Raw genomic sequence first — 22,915 nt, 5'->3', positions numbered from 1 at the left:
GAGCTATCCCTCCCCCCCCCAATTTAATGGTGTCCAGTTTGCAAATTAATTCCAATTCTGCAGTTTCTCGTTGGCGTCTGTTTTTGAAGTTTTTTTGTTGGAGTATTGCGACTTTGAGGTCTGTAATTGAGTGACCAGGGAGGTTGAAGTGTTCTCCGACTGGTTTCTGAATGTTATAATTCTTGATGTCTGATTTGTGTCCATTTATTCTCTTGCGTAGAGACTGTCTGGTTTGGCCAACATACATGTACTGCCATGTACTGTACAAACTGTTACAGTGGGTATGGCAACACCCATTGTTTCATGTTCTCTGTGTATATATATCTTCCTACTGTATTTTTCACTGCATGCATCTGATGAAGTGGATTTTAGTCCACGAAAGCTTATGCTCAAATAAATTTGTTAGTCTCTAAGATGGCACAAGTACTCCTGTTATTTTTATTTCAGAGAAAACAGATCTTAAAACAACCAACAGATGATATGTGGGGTGCAGGGAGCCGAGGTTGGGCAGCCAGGTTCTCGGTGGGGAGCAGGAAGTTGGGCTACTGGCAGGGAGCTGCACGCAGAGCTGAGAGCCCGGGCTCTCAGCCCCCCACTCTGCCCCTCTTAAGTCAGTGGAAGCGGTTCTGGTGAGGACACGAATCACCGACAGAAGAAGGGCAGTGTGGACATGAATCACCGCAGTAATTACTGCGGTGGCTGTAAATCAACCTAACATAGGTCGACTTAAATGTATAGTGCAGGCATGCCCTTAGTAAACAGGCTCCATATCAGTATTCTTCGGTGATTACAAAGCATCACCACATCCATCACAGAGCAGAAACCAGGAAGTTCTGAGCTTTCACCTCAACTCTGCCTCTGGCTGGCTATATGGCCTTTGGTAAGCCCCAGCCCCAAGGGGCACCCAGGGCAGGAGTTGTAACTCAGAGAATCCCTTGCTTTGTGGAGGAAACAATTTACAGCAGCGGCAGCCCTTTACTGAGTGCAGCTAACTCCCCCACACACATCAGCTCAGCTGCACTGGCCCATCCATGGCAGAGAAATTGGAACTGCTTTGCAACCTTTAAATGTAACATTCATTATCATCTTCAACACTGAATTTTGCATTATTTCTACTGCTATGCAATAGCTCAGCAGACCTTGGGGGGGCGGTCCCAGAAATACTCAAAGCCCTGTAAGTCATATAATTCTCCCCTGTGCACAGTATGTCTTTCTGTCACTAAAAGCATGTGGCAACACATCCAAGGAAATGCCTGCCCTAGTCTTTCCCCTGCAGCTGCAATAACGACAGTTCACAGCAGCATCTTTTTATCAAAGTGGTTTCACCCACCATGACAATATGATTCAGAACCCAGAGATTTATCTTTTTAATAAGACATCCAATGGAACTCTGCCTTTGCTAGCAATGAAACACACTGCATTCACACCCCTCTCAGTCAAAATCATGTTCCCTCTCTAAAAACACTTTAGGTTACTTAATTCTTTACTAACTCTTAAAGAAAAGTACAAAATCCCAACCAAACAAAACTCACACCATAATGAGCTGCAGACCTACACCTGGATCCAGCTGGTCGGTGTCCGCACCCATGGAGAGACAAATCAGCATAGCTTGATTATAGTGCTGCTTGGGCACCGGAATGCCTGTTCCCCAGGAAATCCCAACATTTTGACAGTTGTTTTAGTTCCAAATTGGAACAAAAAGTCAAAACATTTGAAATGTCCTGCAGAATGGAAATTCCAAAAGAAAAAATTGATTTGAAACCATCAAAATGTTTCATTTTGATAGAATAAAAACACTTTGCTTTGATTATGCTGAAACATTATAAATTATTATTGATTATATATAAAACATTAGCATTAATATTTGAATAGGATATAAAAGTTTAATCAAAATATCTTGAAACAACCAAGTCTAAAAAGAAACTTTTCTACTGTATCAAAATGAAATGTTTTGACGTTATTAAAACAGTAAAGTCAAAATGGTTCATTTTGACACTTTTCCACCTCAAATTCTGTCAAAATCAATATGTTCACATGAAATGTTTCGGTTTTGACAAAACTGCATTTTCTGATGGAAAAACTGTTCCATTGAAAATTTTTCAACCCGTTCTACTCAACTGAAGCCACTAAAGCTACACGGATTTGCACCAGAAGAGGATTTGGTCTGCTGATTTCATCGGCGCTTCCCATGAGCACAGGGGGCCTCTTGCAGGATTGGGGCCCAGAGGAATACAGCCAGGCAAACATAACATGCTTAACTATATTCATGCGAGAATGTTCATTGAAGTCAATGAGACTGCTCATGCGAGGGAAAGTAAGCATGCACTTAAGTGTTTGTAGGATCAGGGCCATCATTACTAACACCAGGCAAAGGAAATCAAACGTACATATCTTGCATTTTCTACTTTAAACTTCCAGAGGTTTGTCTCTTTTACTTATTAATTTAGGTACAGGAAAAACCAGCACAGGAGCATGAGATAATGGTCAATGCTAATGACAAACATAGAGCCAGATGCTCAGTTGGTTGTAAACTCACAGAGAGAAGCTGATTTACACCAGCTGAGGATCTGGCAAGTAATCTATCGACCAATACACTTCTCTACCTTTTCCTTATTCTCTTTGATTGGCCACTCTCCAACCCTGGTTAAAATGCAGTCTTGGCATAAGAATATGCAACTCCCATTTGGAAGTTACACTGATTTATACCAGGACTGAATCTGCTCTGCTGACTCACTCATTGGCTTCCTACTACTGCTGTCCTTAATTAATTTCTTTTTATGTGTCTACATCCTGTATTTCTGGCTCTTAGTGGTTTACTTTTCCTCTTCGTGTTCTCTGTATTCATCTTCTGCCTTGCAGCACCTGCCAAAGTTAATATTCTGTCCTACAAGATGGATGGGGTCTGAATGGTTACTTCTCGGGCCTTAAAAATATTTGTTCCTTGACATTTAAGAATATTTTTCCTCCCTCCCTGTTCATTCTTTATTTGGTTCAGGCAACTTTTATGATCTTTTCGTCCATCCTCCCTCCCTCCCTTCCTCACAGAACTAACACTTTCTTGGGGTAAGAAACTTCTCTTCCTCTCAAATTTGCCATACCATGCCATCATATTATAAACCTTATCAAGTCCTCCCATGCTCCATACATGAGACACATGGACTCCATAGAACACTCAACCTGTCAAATAGTGCATTGAACGTATTTGTGGATAAATTTGTTCATTAAAAAGCACTGTGTTTAATCTGGATGCTGTTTTGTCATTTGGAACTCATTAGATGTCTATTGTCATTTATATTTACTAAAATTTTACAAAATGTATTGTAAAAATATTTACATGAAAATTGACCTTGTTGGACTTTTCCACACAAAATGTTTAAATCTGATGTGCATGCGATCTTCTCCCTTCCCCCATACACAGTTCCGCCTCTCACTCTCTACTCCCATCCCCATCATGTCCCTCCCTTATGTTGGCAAGGAACAGTGACTTTATTTCCTGGCCCAGTCATATGACCATGGTCAGGAAGATAAAGATCAACACCCCTGTCTAATAACACATGACTCCAGTGGCAACTGTTACACCCGTTGTGAAAAACATCAACTCCCTGCCTCCAGCCCAATGCTGCTTTGTGAAGCTCCAGAATTCGTTGTTCCCAGCTTCAGAGGTTCACTGCACTGTTCCCAGAAGCCACACCCCAATCTGACATTCAGTCAGTTCATAACTTGGTGGTTACATTCCTGTCACCCATTTTTGCTGTTGTAGCCTCTCTAAGCTCTCTCAGTGTTTCATATGCACCGTCCGTGTTTGAATCAGGACGCTGGTTGTACGCACTCCACCATGTTTTCACAAGCACAGAGTCTACCTCATGTTCCTCCCCCAAGAAATATTCATTTGACACAGGCTATGGCTACTGCTAGGTATATAGTTGCTCTCTTGGCTTGCAACCTAAATCATCTCTTCTATTTAATTTATAACCAGGAAATGTGGTAACTCATTAATAATTCTCGTCTCACTCTCTTTTAAAATTACCAATTATATTCAGGTCTTATTCAGAATTTGCCCCAGGACATGTCATGAGGTGATAAAAGCGGGCTATGGATTGATGAGAGGATAGAAACTGCTAACCTAATACCGGTGTTCCAGACAGTCCATTTTTACTTATTTGCCTTCTCATGGGCTATATGAGAACGTGTAGCTTTTAATTCAGACTGCTGCATTATGTGCTTCTTCTTATGCTACTGAATTATTGCTCCTTGTTCAACTTCTTCCTTCCCGCTACCAGGGCTGTAGTTACTGTCTGCTTGCTTTTTAAAGGATATATAGTTCCAGTGGAACTTCTGCCATCTTCCTTAGAAGATTTCATTGTGTTACCTGAAAGCTGCTCAGAACTTCCCAGTCTTTCCACAAGTCCACGTTTATCTCTTTAATTGGTGACTAAAACTTTATTGTGAAGAATAATTTGATAAAACTCTGTACAGAACACAACTATTAACCTCCAGGCCTGGCATCTGATTGTTTATTAGGGTACGTCTTCACTACCCGCCATATCGGCGGATAGCAATTGATTTATCCGGGATCGATATATCGCGTCTCATTAAGATGCGATATATCAATCCCCGAACGTGCTCACCGTTGACTCCGGAACTACACCAGAGCGAGTGGCGGTAGCGCAGTCGACGGGGGAGCTGCGGCCGTCGATCCCGCGCTGTGTGGACCCCAGGTAATTCAATCTAAGATACTTCGACTTCAGCTACGTTATTCGCGTAGCTGAAGTTGCGTATCTTAGATCGATTCCCCCCCCCCCCCCCCAGTGTAGACCAGCCCTTAGACTGCAATTGGCAAAGCTAAAGAAAAATTTGGAAGTTTTGTTCAACTATTTGCCCATCAATGTGGATGCTTCTCCCAACCTTATCCAGGGAATCCTGACATGTTGGATCTACAGAAACAAGACTCTTCTACTTCCAGCTGGGCTGGACGTTGTACAAGAATAGCCTATCTCATTTTATTTTGGCACTTCCACATCCAGGTGAAACCCAGAAATGCAGAGCAGTGGGGGACGTGAAATATAGTGAAAGAAAAGTAGAATATTCATAAAAAGTTTTGGTGTGAGGTTTTCAGTGGTAGTTGAATGTGATCAAAATCCTTATTTTATCTGAACCTATACACCCATTTCTGGTATCAACCAGGTAGCATCAACTGATCCAGATGAGTCAAGATCTGAACCTTCCCAAATTAAAGGCAACTATTCAGCTAAAAGCACCTGTATGAATATGAGGTTTCGATTTGCTCAATTATAAGCATGAGGGCCAGACACTTAATAAGGTCCAGATCCAGAATTCCCTAAAGTTTGGGGGTTTCAGATCCAGGGCCTTGGAGCAGGCCTCTAGCAGGCTGAATGAAAAAATATTGAAGTGCACAAAAATGGGAAGGAAGTTAAATGAACTCCTTCAATCCTTAGAAAAATATCTGAATCTCGCTCTGGATAGAAGACTAAGGTTGTTCCTATTTTACCAAAACTCATTTGCTTATCCCTCCTTTATTTACATCGAGTGATGAGGCATTACCCCACACTATCAACATGGGGTAAAGAGTCTTGTTAAAATATTGACCAGTTCTGCCCTAGCAACAACTATGTGGCCTTTAAGGACTACTGACATAAGAGCCATTGGCATCTCTTCAAAGCATAGCTCTGACACCAAATATACATATTAAAAAATCAAACAACTTCAGAATTATCTGCTGACTGACCCAATAACTGGCTGGTCCATCCCTAGCTTTATGAATCTGGTAGTAAGATATTACACATGAATACAGGGAAAAGGATCTCATCAAAAATAGTTAGCAGCTCATCTCTGCTGCCAGCAGTATGGTTTATTGTGGTCAGAGGCGGCTCTATGTTTTTTGCCGCCCCAAGCACGGCAAGCAGGCGGCTTTTGGCGGCATGCCTGCAGGGGGTCCGCCAGTGCCGCGCCATCGGCGTCCCCACTGCCGAATTGCCGCCGAAGCCGCGGGACCGGCGGACCTCCTGCAGACATGCCGCCAAAAGCCATCTGCCTGCCGCCCTCACAGCGACTGGCAGGCTGCCCCCCGCGGCTTGCCACCCCAGGTATGCGCTTGGTGCGCTGGTGCCTGTAGCCACCTCTGATTGTGACATACTGACAAGAGTTGTTGGCATCTCTCCAAAAGTCAAGACTGAACTTGGCCCAGGAGAAATGAGCAGGCATCACCTACTGATAAGAGTTTTACAATTGACTTCAATGGGAGCAGAGTGAGGTCGGTGCCAACTGCTTTTGGTAATCCCACTCTAACCAAGGCTTTTCCCCTTCATTTTCACAGCCATGATATCAGTGCCCTTTGTGGCCAGCTGGCTCCCACGTGGTCTTCTGCCTGAGCATACAGTCTGCTGGTAGCCTCATACAAACCATTCGTTGTTGTGATCTCAATCCAGTGCCTAAAATGGGCAGGTCTCCACATAGCAACAATCACCATCACAACCGATACAAACTGGCAGTCTGTCCCACAGAGAGGCTAGGGCCCAGCATTATTGGCTGTCCCTGCACGACAGGTTTGTATCAGCAAGAAGAGAAGGAAACCTGCAACATCAATGAGCCCTGAACTAGCTCCCTAACCATTTGTGATGGGGGTTGCCACATTCTTTAGAGGGAGAACAAAGTATAACAGTCTGAAAACTCAAAACAAGTTTTCTAAACTATACAGATTCCAATTCTCAGGTTCGGCTGAATTGTGCCTTGGCAAGGAACCAGGGCAGGGAGCGAAGTGGCCTTAAAGAACCAATCTAGCCAGCTGATCCTGAGGCAGACTCATCCCTTGGTGCAACTTATAGCCGCCTGGACTGCTTAGGTAGCCGCTAGGGACTTGTCTGCATACTGTCCTTCAAGGTGCTTGTGATCTGCTTTGCCCTGGGGCAAAGGTTCTTCCCTCCTGTGTCACAACAAGTTTTTTTAAAGTATCATTTGTTAAAAGAAAAACTTCAAAATGATCAAAAATGACACCTTTCATCAAAGCTTTCCAATACGGAAGAGAACATGAAGCACTGCAGCTCCTGATAGCAAGGCCCCGATCTTAATTTTAAACACGTTTAGTCCTATTGCCTTTAATGAGCTTAACATTGCCCTTGGTGTCTGGAAGCTGATTTTACAAGCTAATTTAGGGCTCATGAGTGAAATCCTCACTCATTGAAATCAGCAGCAAAACTTCCATTGACTTCAGTAGGGCCAGGATTTCACCCCATGACTGATGCTGAATTGGACATGCAGGTTTCCCCTGTACCACCCAGGAAGTCAATGGGAGTTGAGGACGCTCAGCACCGTGCAGAATCCATTCTATTCATGTTCAGCTGTGATCATCCTCTCTGTAGTACCTGAGCACTTTCCAGATGTGCCTTTGTGACTCGCATCTGTCACCTGGAGTTCTTTCTTTCTCTCTCCCTAGCCCCAAAGTGAAACTGTTCAGGGCTTTTAAAATTTCTATTATTAAAAAAAATGTACTATATGTATCTGTCTGCTTCTGCTACACAGGTAGGACCCTATGTAAATCCTGGCTCACATGCCACAGACAAATTGTGTAACCTCTACTTTTAAACTGCGGCGTGGCATTTCCCAGTATTAATCTCAATAATGATTATCTCGTACCTCAGGATCTCCCTTTTGAGTTACTAACTTAGAGCCCAATCCGGCAAGCAGAACTCCCCTCTGAGGCCAATGGGAGTTCCACACTCAGCGGGCTTTCAGCATCCACCCTGGTCCTTGCTCACGGCAGAACATCCCTCCCACTTTGTACATTACAATACAAATGTGTCAGGGCCGAGGTTAGACTCAAGACTGGCTTCCAGCACAAGGATCATCTTTCTCTCTGCACTACACCCTACCCCCAAGATTACTAGTGTCAAAAACAGGGACATGCTGGATGATGGAAAGTGGGGCAAAGACTTCATGGGCAGGGAGGAGAGCATTCTTCATGGAGGACCCTCAGATGACGGACCCTTTCAGAGCAAGAATGAGGTACATTCGTATCACATTAAGAGCACACAGTGCATAGCTCTGCTCTGTGCATAGGCCTTTCCTATGCAAAGCAGGCTGTCAATCAACCCAGTGACATCTTCTTTGTAAACTGTATCGAGCACGATTCCTCAAAAAGTCCATGTCATTGGAAGAGCGGAGATTATGGTCTAACTGGAGAGCAATGTACTTGTACTTGGCAATTCAGTGATGGGTGCATTGTAACTGGGCAGCTAAGCAAGAATATCAAACAGTTGTCTGAATCTGGTTGTTGTTTTCAAGACATCATGCAATGAATAGAGGATGGGGATCAGTCTCCTAAGGAGAGCATAGACCGAGAATAGAAAGATGTGAGGCAGCAACAGAAAGGAAAGCAAAGGAGTAGAATAAAAAGGTGGAGGAGCGGGATAGGAAGGTGTGGGTAGGGCAAGTGCCAGTCAGGGCTAGGAGTTTAATTTATGTTCCTCGGCAGACTGAGTGGGTTGAGCCCTTAGGGATAGATTCTATCTTGTACACATTCCCATAACCTGTAAGACCATCTGGGTTGCCTGTGTGGTGCGGGGTGAGGTTTTTTCCATAGTTACTATGCAGACTAGTTAATTTTTCTACTCCAAGAGTGAATATTTTACTAGGCATAGCAAATAATGTACCTGACCCATTTCAGCTCTTTTTCTGTTCCTGAATTATCTGCGAAGAGCATATTATTATTATTATCTGTACTGTTGTTGCAGCTAGAGGCATCAGTCTGTGCTAGGTGCTGTACGGGCCTGCAATAAAAAGATACTCCCTACCCCAAAAACCTCCCAATCTATTTATTCATTATTGAACATTAGTCACTGAATTATTCCAGACCAGTCGATTGCCGAGGAGCCTGTCCTATGGAGAATTTTATATTAAGATTTGAGCTGTGTTAGTCTTGACTGGACATAGTTGCAGATCTCATAGTACTTTTAGGTTCCCTGATTAGATGAGATTAGCTTTTAGACTGAGGTTTTCAGTGAGAATCTTTAAGCATACAAAAGTCAGTGTCTGAGAAGCTCGTTCTCTCTCTCTGCAGCTTATTCTCTTTGCTGACTGTGCTAGCTACATGTAATAATCTGTCCATTGCTACGTGATTGTAAACAATTCCTTACCTATGCTCAGTGATTGCATCCTTAAAAATATGCACTAGCGCCGGTCAGGAAGCACTGGGTGCTATAGCCCTGCCCCTGCCCCTTCTCTCCTATCCCCTGTCCCACTCCCGCCACGCACCCTACATCAGCACTTGCAAGGGGGTCCTTAGAAGGCAGATTTATGGCTGTTTCTGTGGTGGCTGCACCAGGGGAATCCTGCTTTGGACAGATTGGGCTTTTAGGGCCCTTTACAGTGCTACAGTCCTTTTCCGTGCTGTAACAGGGCCACAGCAGGGAGAAGGATTTCACCCCACATTTCCAAGTGTTCCTCTGTAACTACGAGAGCTAAAAACCTACTTTTTTACAAAAATGAAAGCCGAGCATGTGGTCACATGACTCCCAGAAGTGAGGCTTTCCAAGAAAACAGCAAATATTGCTCATCTTATGATAAAATCCCAAGAGTTGGCAACACTGGTTATATGCAAACAAAATGGAATGTGTTTAGCACCAGATCTTCAGCTGACATAAAGAGACAGATCTCTTTCATCCATTGATGAAGCACTGGAATGAGTTATCTAGGGAGGTGTTGGAATCTCCTTCCTTAGAGGTTTTTAAGGTCAGGATTGATGAAGCCCTGGCTGGGATGATTTAGTTGGGGATTGGTCCTGCTTTGAGCAGAGGGTTGGACTAGATGACCTGCTGAGGTCCCTTCCAACCCTGATATTCTATGATTCTATGATTTACACCAGCTAAGGATATGGGCCCAGATCCATAGAAGTATTTAGGCTCCTAACTTCTGAATACAATAGAAGTTAGAAGCCTAAATACCCTCGTGGATCTGGGCGCAGGCCATTAGCTTTGTACTTACTTTCTTTGCTGAATAGGAGTGTCTCATACTGCCCTCTCTCCCTTTGTTTATCTAGGGGTTTATATTGCCCCCCATTACAGTAGTATCTGAGCAGATCTCAATGCGGAATATGTGTAAACCCCCTTTCTAACTATGAAGGTAATATGAAAGACCTGTAAATAAAAATAACCTCAGAAGAGCATAGACGTTTTGTATGCAGCATTCTGTACCTAAGGAAATTTCAGCTGGAAACGATAGAGAATTGTACATGTAAAGGAACCAAATACTTCAAAGTAATACTTCAGTCACTGAAATGGGAATTAAATCCCAAAGAAATAGAAATGTTCCAGTTACTTACAGTTTGGTTGAGGCTCCGGAGGAAATTTGATTCGGACAATAGCCAGGATTATAAAAACAATCAAAGGCCAGGAAATTAAGGTGAACGACCAAAGCTATAAAACAGTAATAAAGGCATATTTGTTATAGTGGTTGTATTGGTGAGCACCAGAACTTGGTTCGAAAGTACAAGTACCAATATGTATGTATCATAATTCGTATGCTGTAAATAGTGGTTGTCTTGTTTTGAGAGGCAGTGTTGCTTCGGGTTTGTCTTCACTACGGAGCTAAACTGGCACCTCTGCAATGCAGTGGCATCAATTTTGCGAGTCTAGTAAAGACATGCTCAATCGATGAGAGAGCACTCTCCCACCGATTTCTGTACTCCACCTCAACAAGAGGCAGAAGCAATGTTGGCGGGAGAGCGTCTCCCGTCAACATAATGTAGTATGGACCCCACAGTAAGTAGATCTAAGCTACGTCGACTTGTGTTACAATACTAACGTAACTCAAATTGCGTAGCTTAGATTAACCAGCAACTGTAGTGAAGACAAGCCCTTAGTGGCTAGAACAGGGATATGGAAAAGCAGGGTTCTACTCTCGTCTCTGCTGCTGGGTGAGCTTGGGCAAATCACTTGTAAAGTGGAGATGAGGATAGTGACCTCCAAGCGCTTTGACATCTACTGATGATAAAAACTGGGTATTACTATTATATGTACACTATTAAAAACCAGGTAATATTTATAAGGGCAATAAAATTGCAAAATGACCTTAAGGTGATTCACTTGGAAATACCAAAACATAGTTCATCTCTTAGATGGAGATAATGTTATACACATTGAGATAGTGCTAGACAATAGTAATGGCAGGAGTGTCAAAGTTCCTGGGATGGTGGTTATTATGCCAGAAGTCAAAGCGTGAGAGGATTGTTTTACTGACAATTGTGCCCAAAGCCGACCCATTTTAAATGTATTTTTCAACAATATTCACACTTTTTGAAAAAAGCTATTATCCACACAGTTTTCCAAAAGGTGATGGAATGTTCTCTTTACTGAAAACCCAGAGGTAGGCCCATTGCCTAGGAGCTTGATTCATTTCTGAGATACACCATCAGAGGGAGGATGGATCAGAGGAACTCCAGCAAGGCCAATGGGGCTCATGTGGATTTATGCCCGTGTAACTGACAGCAGAGCTGATTTCTAGGAGTGGGACAGAGAGTCTTTGCATTGTCCAATGAAGGAAACAACTCCACCAAATCAGAAACAGGAAAATGCTCCTTCCCATTCAGCGTCTATTTGCACAGTTTCAGCATTTAGCAACATTTTAGCCTTTAGAGACAACTGATTTACATGCCTTTTCTTCTCTGTGCTATTTAGAATACCAGTATGTGACTGAAAATAGTACCTTTATCATTCTTTTACATTATTACCCACTTTCTCCTCCTCCCCTGCAATCAAATCTCTGATGCATGTTGTTTAATTAAGAATACCTTGAGCACGTACACACACACACTCGCATTATTACTAATGTAAACTCCTGCAACATAATTGCAGGCCAGGGTGCTGGGAGCAGCACAAGAATCAATGATAGACAAATAGACACTGCTGCTTATGAGGAGGCTAGGAAGATCTGCAAGGCTGCTGGGTGCACCATGGGAGGAAATGAATTCTGAGTTTCTCTCTATAGACAAGTCCTTGTTCCTTACAGTTTGAGGCCAAAATGGCCCCAGGGTCACCATCTGTGAGAAGTCTCCCCTTAGCAGCACTCTCTTGACAGAATTAGATTTAGCTGCAGACATAAGAACAGCCATACTGGGTCAGACCAAAGGTCCATCTAGCCCAGTATCCTGTCTAATGACAATGGCCAGTGCCAGGTGCCCCCAAAGGAATGAACAGAACAGGTAATCATCAAGTGATCCATATGCTGTCACCCATTCCCAGCTTCTGGCAAACGGAGGCTAGAGACACCATCCATGCCCATCCTGGCTAATAGCCACTGATGGACCTAATCTCCATTAATTTATCTAGTTCTTTTTTTAACCCTGTTATAGTCTTGGACTTCACAATATCCTCTGGCAAGGAGTTCCACGGGTTAACTCTATGTCGTGTGAAGAAATACTTCCTTCTGTTTGTTTTAGACCTGCTGCCTATTAATTTTATTTGGTGACCCCTAGTTCTTGTGTTCTGAGAAGGAGTAAATAACACTTCCTTATTTACTTTCTCCACACCAGTCATTATTTTAGAGACCTCAATCATATACCCCCTTAGGTGTCTCTTTTCCAAGCTGAAAAGTCCAAATCTTATTAATCTCATCTCATATGGAAGCTGTTCCAGACCCCTAATCATTTTGTTGCCCTTTTCTGTACCTTGCACTCTGCCCACCTGGAGCTAGCAGCAGGATCAGGTCCTTAGTTCAGACAATGAACATATCAGATATGGCCATGTTCCTGCATCGGGTCCTGCCAGCATGGACCTCTGGACCCCTGTAGAGCCCCATTGACTTCCGTGGAGCTTCACCTGGGTGCCCAGGGTCCATACTGGTGGATCCCGATGCAGGACCAGAGCCTTTCATAGACCCATAGAATATCAGGGTTGGAAGGGACCTCAGGAGGTATCTAGTCCAACCCCCTGCTCAAAGCAGGACCAATCCCCAGACAGATTTTTGCCCCAGATCCCTAAGTGGCCCCCTCAAGGATTAAACTCACAACCTGGGTTTAGCAGGCCAATGCTCAAACCACTGAGTTATCCCTCCCTGACTTCAGCTGTCGCAAAAATACAAGTTTTCACTTCCAGCCTCTCCTCCTCTCTCTACACCTGTCACTTGCTCCCAAAGGCTTTAAAAACCACCGAACTTCCCTTCCCTCCATTCCGTTGCCTCAGACTCTCTCCTCACCCCTCCAGCAGCTTCATTTTCATACTCACGGGCTGTCTCTTGACGCTCAGCCAATTCTTCCACAGCAGGATCCGCAAGTGCTGAAAGAGTGAAGCCATCCTTGGGAGAGCCCAAGCAAAAGCAGACGAGCAGCTTCCTCTCTTTCCCCTCAGTCTCAGAAAGCAAAAATTTATGCTCTGACCCAACCAGATTTGCTGCGTCCAGCATACGAGCCCCTTCCTCCTCCCCACAGCATAGCTTTGGAGCGGCTACCTGAGCCACTCGTAGCTGCTGTATTCCCAGTAAATCTAGCTCCTTTCTCTACTGCAATAGCTCCTAGCAAATTCAACAGGTTATTCTTCTAATGGTGAGGAGACAGACGCAGCAGCCTGTAGTGGCTTGTGTTAATTATAACATCCAGTCTTTCTTAACTGTGCTTTGTTCAATCCCGGAGTGATAAAATGGGTGGCATTCCAAGATGCGTCTGCTGAAGTTGCTACACGCCTTGATGAAACTACCTATCTGCCCACACATTGCACCTGAGGAAGAGGTGTCATAAAAAATTCATCAGTAGGCTGCTTGCCAGGCCTGTATGACCGGTCATTTTTCTCTGCCCTCCTTTAACACACACACAATGACTGGGAGTCAAAAACAGCAGCAGCAACATGTGCATTCTTTGCTTACCTAAAGTCAAATCAGCTGTATCTACATGGAGGTTCTCCATTAAATCTAAACTTAAAGGAAATTATTATAAGCATGTTAAGGATGGAAAAATACATTCATTGCATGTAAAATTCAACCATCATGGACTGATCCAAAGGCCCACATTTCTAACTTGGGCTTCCTTCCTGTAGGCTCAATCATGCAATCTTCACTCAGGCAAAACTCTCATTGAACTCCATGTGACAGATGCAATGTAATGGGAATTTTGCTGCAGGACTGAGCCTTTTGTGAGGTTAATTCAGATCACTAGTGTGATTTAAATATCATTTTTGTTAGTGAATTTTCATGCTAGTAGCTAGCTAACTAGGAAAATTAGACAGATAGCTAGATAGCTGGATAGCTGGAAAAGTAAAGATAGCACAGTGGACAGCATCACCTCATACAAAACATCTAGCATGTATGAACAACTATGAATTGTGAAACTGATATGCAATTCGCTATGGAATAGCTCAACAGCTCAGCCAGGTGGGAGGATCTGGGCAGCTCTGATTCTATGTAGAAGAGGGCAGCTGCACACACACGTACATGGGCACCTTACCTGGCAAGGCTGAGTTCATTCTCAAATTCAATTTAACTTAGCTGTGACTCAATTCCATAGTCAGGAGTTGGGAGAACAGCAGTGCAGTTAAACAGTGAGTGGGATTATCTATTATAGCCTAAGGCCACTACTAGAGAAAAGTTGAGAGTAAAATCTTTGACCTGAAATCTCTCTTACTACAGAATCTTGAGGATTCAGGTAAAATGGGACACACACCTACCCTCTCACTCAATCAAAACCATAACCTAGTCAGTGAGGTTTGGAAATAAAGTTGGGCCATAATCAAAATCAGTTATCTGAATTCTCCTAAAGTCTGGGGCTTGGGATAGCATAGGAGCTGGATTTGAAATACCCCTTGTTTTAGTTTTGCAAAGTCTATATGTCAACAGCAAGTCTATGTAAACCAAGACCACATCCAGTTTTGCTCATCTCTACATTTACATATAAGTCACTACGATTGTTAGCGACCTGAATAAATGTGGATTTGGGAATAGGACCCATCTATCTATTGACATTTTTATACTACACCAATCACCACATGATCTGGATACCTCACAAAGTGTTCATAATCATGAAAGTCCCTTCTTACCAAAACCACAGGCTTCCAGCTCTTGAATTAAAAGATAGTCTTCCATATCTGTTAGATTAGAAGTATGAGAGAGTTTGTCTCTTTTGGTGGTGGAAGACACAAGCTTTCAAGTTTCCAAGAGTTCAAAAGCTTGTTTCTTTCACCGGTTCAATAAAAGATATTACTTAACCCACCTTGTCTCTCTCATATCCTGGGACCAACATGGCAAAAAGAACACTGCAAGCACATTAACGTATGACATCTATCTATCTTTCTAGTCAGCCACTAAACAGCTGTACAATTCCAAACAGATACACACTCAGAACTGTGACGCGGTATTGTCTGAGCTTCTAAGCAGTCAGGTTTCAGAGTAACAGCCGTGTTAGTCTGTATCCGCAAAAAGAAGAACAGGAGTACTTGTGGCACCTTAGAGACTAACAAATTTATTAGAGCATAAGCTTTCGTGGACTACAGCCCACTTCTTCGGATGCATATAGAATGGAACATATAATGAGGAGATATATATACACACATACAGAGAGCATAAACAGGTGGGAGTTGTCTTACCAACTCTGAGAGGCCAATTCAGTAAGAGAAAAAAAAAAAAAAAAAAACTTTTGAAGTGATAATCAAGCTAGCCGAGTACAGACAGTGTGATAAGAAGTGTGAGAGTACTTACAAGGGGAGATAGTCAACGTTTGTAATGGCTCAGCCATTCCCAGTCCTTATTCAAACCGGAGTTGATTGTGTCTAGTTTGCATATCAATTCTAGCTCTGCAGTCTCTCTTTGGAGTCTGTTTTTGAAGTTTTTCTGTTGTAATATAGCCACCCGCAGGTCTGTCACTGAATGACCAGACAGGTTAAAGTGTTCTCCCACTGGAAAAGAAGCCCTTAAGGAATTTCACCATGATTTCAATAATTTCCATCCCACCATCAACCTCAGCCTAGATCAATCCACACAAGCGGTCCATTTCCTGGACACTACTGTGCTAATAAGCGATGGTCACATCAATACCACCCTATACCGGAAACCTACTGACCGCTACACTTACCTACATGCCTCCAGCTTCCATCCAGGACACACCACACGATCCATTGTCTACAGCCAAGCTCTAAGATATAACCGCATTTGCTCCAATCCCTCGGATAGAGACAAGCACCTACAAGATCTCTATCAAGCATTCTTAAAACTACAATACCCACCTGCTGAAGTGAAAAAACAGATTGACAGAGCCAGACGAGTACCCAGAAGTCACCTCCTACAAGACAGGCCCAACAAAGAAAATAACAGAACACCACTAGCTGTCACCTTCAGCCCCCAACTAAAACCTCTCCAGCGCATCATCAGAGATCTACAACCTATCCTGAAAGATGATCCTTTACTCTCACAGATCTTGGGAGACAGACCTGTCCTCGCTTACAGACAACCCCCCAACCTAAAGCAAATACTCACCAGCAACCACACATCACTGAACAAAACCACTAACCCAGGAACCTATCCTTGTAACAAACCCCGATGCCAACTCTGTCCACATATCTATTCAAGTGACATCATCATAGGATCTAATCACATCAGCCATACCATCAGGGGCTCGTTCACCTGCACATCTACCAATGTGATCTATGCCATCATGTGCCAGCAATGCCCCTCTGCCATGTACATTGGCCAAACCGGACAGTCTCTACGCAAAAGAATTAATGAACACAAATCTGACATCAGGAATCAAAATACTCAAAAACCAGTGGGAGAACACTTTAACCTGTCTGGTCATTCAGTGACAGACCTGCGGGTGGCTATATTACAACAGAAAAACTTCAAAAACAGACTCCAAAGAGAGACTGCAGAGCTAGAATTGATATGCAAACTAGACACAATCAACTCCGGTTTGAATAAGGACTGGGAATGGCTGAGCCATTACAAACGTTGACTATCTCCCCTTGTAAGTACTCTCACACTTCTTATCACACTGTCTGTACTCGGCTAGCTTGATTATCACTTCAAAAGTTTTTTTTTTTTTTTTCTCTTAATTAATTGGCCTCTCAGAGTTGGTAAGACAACTCCCACCTGTTTATGCTCTCTGTATGTGTGTATATATATCTCCTCATTATATGTTCCATTCTATATGCATCCGAAGAAGTGGGCTGTAGTCCACGAAAGCTTATGCTCTAATAAATTTGTTAGTCTCTAAGGTGCCACAAGTACTCCTGTTCTTCTTTAAGCAGTCAGGAAGTTTCATAAATTCACAGATTCTAAGGCCAGAAAGGACCATTGTGATCATCTAGTCTGTTCTCCTGTATAGCACAGGCCAGAGAACTGCCCCCAAATAATTCCTAGAGCAGAGCTTTTTAAAAAAAAATCTAATCTTGATTTGAAAATTGTCATTGATGGAGAATCCACCATGACCCCTGATAAATTGTTCCAATGGTCAATTACTTCCACTGTCACTCATCACGGTGATGAGTGCAGTAGAAATGGATTGGTAAATAGGTAGATTAGACTGGATTTGGCTCCAGGAGTGGGCTGTTTCCTTGCCAAGAGAGAAATGAGTTGACACAGGATACTTAATCCTAATCTGTATTGCTTTAAAATGTGTACACTTCTGGGGATAAATTTTAGATATACCACCTTAGAAAAGCACATTTTATAATGCACACTTCCAGTCAGATAGTTTGTGTGTCTAGTTGCTGTAAGATTCTGCTTGTTTATTCCTTGTTATATGCAGGTGTCATTCGGTATTACTCATGCCCCTCTCTCCCCCGGCCGGTGTTGGTGCCAATCAAAACTACCTCCATGCTACAGCTAATCTGGACCTGCCCCTTCCCAAAAGGAAGACAATTTGCAGCTCAAGAGCTCAGCCAAGTCCTTCCACTTCCAAGAGGACTCTTCTCCTCACATAATGAGTACTACAGACTCCATATCAGGTGCGACAATGCGATAACAATTGTCTAAATTCCTGCCTTTACTGCATTTAAGCATGGAGTGCTCTCCCAGGTCAGTAGAGCACTACGCTTATCAAAGCTTTATGTTACACTGTGGCTATGATAAGTAGTAATAATAATATCTGCAGTAGCCATACTCCAAGAGAAGTCTCCTAATTCAACTGGCTGCGCCCCTTGGAAAGTCAATGGTTTTTTTTCATTTCCCCACCTAAAAACTGTTGTGTTGTGTCACTAGTGCAGGATGCCTGGTGCGTAAGATTATGTCTACCAAAAAACAAAAACAAAAAAATACATGCCAGCCACGCTCAGAGGCTCTGAGATTTGCTGCCCCAGGGTTGTTGTTTTTTCGCAGTGCAGATGTACCCAGAGCCGGTGGAAGGATGTTTCGCGCCCTAGGTGAAACTTCCACCTTGCGCCCCCCGCCCCGGTCCCCGAGCTCCTGCCCTGAGGCACCCCCCCCCCGTGGCAGCTCCCCCCCCTCCCTGAGGCACCCCCCCTGCAGCAGCTCCCCACCCCCCACCCTGAGGCACCCCACCGCCCCAACTCACCCCTGCCCCACCTCCTCCCCCTCCCCAAGCACGCTGTCGCTGCTTCACTTGTCCCGCCTCCCAGGCTTGCGGCGCCTAAGCTGATTGGCGCCACAAGCCTGGGAAGCGGGAGAAGTGAAGCAGCCACAGCGTGCTTGGGGAGGAGGCGGGGTAGGGGTGAGCTGGGGCGGGGAGTTCCCCTGTGTGCCGCCCCCCCCCCAGGCTGCAGGCGGCCCTCCCCGCACTCCGCTGCCCCAGCTCCCTCTGCCTAAATGCCGGCGGCGACCAGGGCGGCCGAAGATCCGGCCGCCGCGGTCGCTGCCGAAGAAAATGGCACCCCCCAAATCCTAGCGCCTTAGGCAACCACCTAAGTCACCTAAATGGTTGCACCGGCCCTGGATGTACCCTTTGTTCTACTCCACATGGAGCTGCAAGAATGGTTCCCATATGAGGGCAAATACAAAAACCAGCTTGTGATCTTTCCCTAGGAAAGGCTCTATTTAAATGTAAAATTATTACTCTTCATAAGCTTAGCCTTCCCCAGGCACTGTGCTGATGTCTATCAGCATTCTCGAACCAGTCAGCAGGCCAGTGTTCATCCCCAGGTGACAGTCACATTTGGAGGGGAGAGCCTACTCTTTAGATCTTCCATAGAGCTGGCTGCAAATTTTCTCCTGAAACTTCTTTGTTGTTGAAAAATTATGTTTGAGTAGATGAGAAGTTTTGCAGAAAGTAACAGCTTTCCTTGAAAATTTTCAACCTGTTACTGGAAAACCCCAACCCAGAAATTTTGCAGCCAAACTCTGAAAAAAATTAAATTGGTCAATTTTCCCCTGGTATTCAGTAGTTTGAGGATTTTTTTTCCCAACAGTTTTTGGACTTTTTTTTTTTTTCCAGTTTTGGGGACTCTTCCTGTTTATTTAACAAAAAATCATAATTTTCCATGCGAGAAAATTTTTTTTTCCCAACCAGCTCCGCTGATTTACCAAATATGGTTATAAACCCACTATGATTATTAGGCTCCCCATTCCTGCACCCCACCCTAAGAGTCAGAAGATACAGAAGTCTATTCCTGTCTCTGTCACAACACTTCCCATCTGACCTTAGGGAAGTCATTTACTCCGTCTGTACCTCCATTTCCCCATTTATAAATTGTGAGTAGTAATGTCTACATCCCTGTCCTGTGTTGCTTAACTAATTAATGCTTGTGAAGAGAGCGGAGGTGCTGGGGTGGAAGATGCTATGTAAGTGCAAAGGGCTGAATGGGCTGCCACTGTGCATTCCCTAGCCGAGCCAGGACATGTCCTCTGCATTGCGATGGCACTGGATTACCAGGCCAACTCTGAGATCCTGTGTATAATATCTCATTTCTCTGCTGTTCAGGGTCGAACAAAACACCATCACTGCAGGGATTAGAGCCTGGTCATAGGTGTGATTAGAAATAGCCTGATTGCCCTTGATCAGTGTCTGAATGCATTAGTTGCTCCCTGGTGTTTTCATTGCCCTTAAAGGAAAGTGGTACGTGGGCTGACAAAAAGTCTGACCCATTTTTCCATCCCGTTGAGTCGTAGCCTAGCACTTGGCAGTGTTCCATTGAATCCTCCTGCAGAAGAATATTCAAAATAACAGGCCAGATGCTCAGCTGGTTAACACCCGCTGAGGAGCTAAATTCCTGGAGGTCCAAGCACAAAGCTCTATGGTGACCTTAACAAAACAATAAATGAAAGTGGATTTGATCAGACAAGACAACATTGTCAAACACACCCTAAAAAGAGAACAGAACCTCCAACCGCCTACAACCAACTCTACACATATAATACATAACGACAACACATACAAACGCTATTGTGGACTTGACCTCTATGAACTTTGGCATATATAAATGGGGAGAGAACCCCAGCTACTCAGTGGAGAAGTTAAACATGGTTTGCAGTGTTGTTGAGCTATGTAGGTCCCAGGATATGACAGACACCAGGTAGGTGGGGTAATAGCTTTTATTGGACCAACTTTTGTTGGTGGAAGGTACAAGCTTTCGCGCTACACAGAGCTCTTTTTCAGGTCTGGGGAGGGAAGCAGAGTTAAACACTGCGGAATAAGCTGCAGGATTTTTATTTTCTTTCTTTTTTCCTCTAACAATAATCACAATACAATCCTGACTGCCTGTTCCAAGGCAATGTACATGCAATTTTGGTTACTACTTCTCTCCTTGAATCTCTTTCACCATGAGTCACCCCCTACCTAACTTAGACAGGTTCTTCTGGGCTAGCTGGCAAAATGGAAGGATCTTTTTAGGATGGGCTCTGGCAACAGAAGGGACAAATTAACCTGGCCCCCGAGTTATTAGCATTGCTTAATTAGCTGGTTTAATTGTTGCTGAGACACCCAAATTTCACACTTGCTGAAATTAAAGGGAACTTTATAATAATGGCGTGGAACGGGGGGATGAAGAGAAGAGGTGAATTCAACAAGCAAAGCCTGCCTTGATCCTCACTTCCTGTCCGCCGCCATTTATTTTATCATTGGGCGAATGGGTCTTTTCTCCTCTCACTAGAAAATTTGGGAACTCATGTGGGGTGAAAAAGACTCAACAATTCCTGTGCTGATGGCAAGATAGTTCTGCCACACTTGAGCCAGCTTTGTGACTTGCAAAGCCAAAATGACAATTAAAAAGGCCCTCCCCTCTCCGTACCTTGGAGCCAGTCCTAATGGCCAGAAACAACTTGAAGAGATGGCAGAGCAACTACAAGCCAATGGCACTGAAATAACAAAGACGCTCTGTTGCCTGCAGAAGAGATGCATCTTCCCTGCATAGGTTCGGAAGGCTGTGAGGGGGAGTGTGTGGGTTCAGGAACTGTGAAGGGAATACTCCAAAGACTTTGAAGGGACCACAGCCCAGGAGAGCTCAGAATGTAAACAGACAGGGCAAAGGATGGGAAGGGGAAACAGAGGCACAGACAACTTAAAGAACATACTCTGGCCACTCATATAGCAACTAGGAAGAGGAAAAAAAGTCCCCATTAGAGCCGGGCAAATAACTGATTTTTTTGGTTCTCTGCTCAAACTGAAAAATTGTGGAAAACATTTATTTTGGGTCAGCCTGAAATGAAAATTTTGCGACGACCTGAAAAAGTAAAAAAAAAAAAAAATTGTTTCGGGGCAAACAAAATGTTTGGTTTGAACTGACATGAAACATTTTCTTTCCCTCTTTGAGATTTTTCTTAAATCTTTTTAAATTAAATTAAAACAAAATTCAAAACCAAATGTCATTTCAAATACAAAAATCCAAACAAAAATGTCAAAATGAAACTGTTAGATTTTGGGGGATTTTTTTTCCCAACTGAAACAATTTTGATGAATTCAACACAAATTCGTGAAATGTTCTGGGCAATGGGAATCCACATTTTTCACACCAAAAAACGTTTTGTCCAAATGATGTGACCCATCCAGCTCTAGTCCCCACTTCCCAAAGCTGTGCACAGCCTGCCCACTACTCTACGCTGTGAGTAGAAAAGTGTGATTTGTGTCTGTGTCAACAGCATTTTCTAATGCTGGGAACACAACTCTTATTTTAACTATGTGAATGAGGCTCCAGCAGGGCGAACTTCTTCTTGTCCGATTGCCATTTACAAATCTGACTCCATTACTCTCTTGAGCTGAATATATTGCAAAAATAGACACATTTGCTCTGGGGGGCAAGGTAGAAAGGGAACGGATTTATGGCTTCACCATTCAGCGCTTTGCCAAGTTCTTATGAGGCAAGAGTCTTAATTGCTCCCTTTTGGTATTCGCTCAAACACTTATTTAAAAAGAACATTGTGATTGGGATAATAATTGTCTCAAGCAAATTTATATCCTTACTTCCTTTTTTGAACTGAGTCAGCAAACACTCCCTGTGGGAGGTAGCCAGAGGGTAACTTGTTAAAGAGCAGAAGAGAATGACATTTCCACCATTCTGAGTTCAGGTGCAATTTGCCAGTTCTGATCACAGGAGTGAAAAGCAGAATCTGTTCCTGTGAACGTGGAGATGCGCAAAGAGTGGGGAAAGTGATTTGCAAACACATTTGTGAGTTCTGAAGCATGATTCGGTATAATTCACGTGTGCACTTTTTTTAGTTATTATGTAATATAAATAATAGTAACACCTAGGAGCCCCAGTCATGGATCAAGACCCCATTGTGCAAGGCGCTGTACAAACAGAACAAAAAGATGGTTCCTCCCCCAAACAGTTTATTATCTTAGTTTGCTTTCCCACAAACATTCACACATCTGGATTTTGTTTGGGAAGTTTTTATTCATGCAAATATGGGTGTCTGAGCATAAATTAGTGAATGCAAATAAGCATCTTCATATTCCATATCCTTGCCCTATATAATGTAGCTTTATGTGTTTGGGACTGAGAACTCTGGAAAGGAGTGAGAAACTAAGAGTCCCCAGGAT

The 22,915-nt window shown here is 43.5% G+C and overlaps 1 protein-coding gene across 1 annotated transcript in view; it reads right to left on the bottom strand.

Moving 5' to 3' along the window:
* Positions 1 to 13,596, bottom strand: part of ABCA12 (ATP binding cassette subfamily A member 12) — a 132,721-nt gene extending 119,125 nt beyond the window's left edge. Inside the window, exons 1-2 of the mRNA XM_054044866.1 lie at positions 13,233 to 13,596; positions 10,334 to 10,427 (exon numbers count right to left, since the gene is read on the bottom strand). Of these exons, the coding sequence (XP_053900841.1) occupies positions 10,334 to 10,427; positions 13,233 to 13,301 (163 nt within the window). The 5' untranslated portion in view covers positions 13,302 to 13,596. The remainder of the gene's footprint in view (positions 1 to 10,333; positions 10,428 to 13,232) is intronic.
* Between the last annotated feature and the right edge of the window lie 9,319 nt (positions 13,597 to 22,915).

The sequence above is a fragment of the Malaclemys terrapin genome, chromosome 11 (assembly GCF_027887155.1).
Source record: "Malaclemys terrapin pileata isolate rMalTer1 chromosome 11, rMalTer1.hap1, whole genome shotgun sequence".
In the NCBI taxonomy this organism is placed as follows: domain Eukaryota; kingdom Metazoa; phylum Chordata; order Testudines; family Emydidae; genus Malaclemys; species Malaclemys terrapin.
This window is presented reverse-complemented; position numbering and strand designations above follow the sequence as displayed.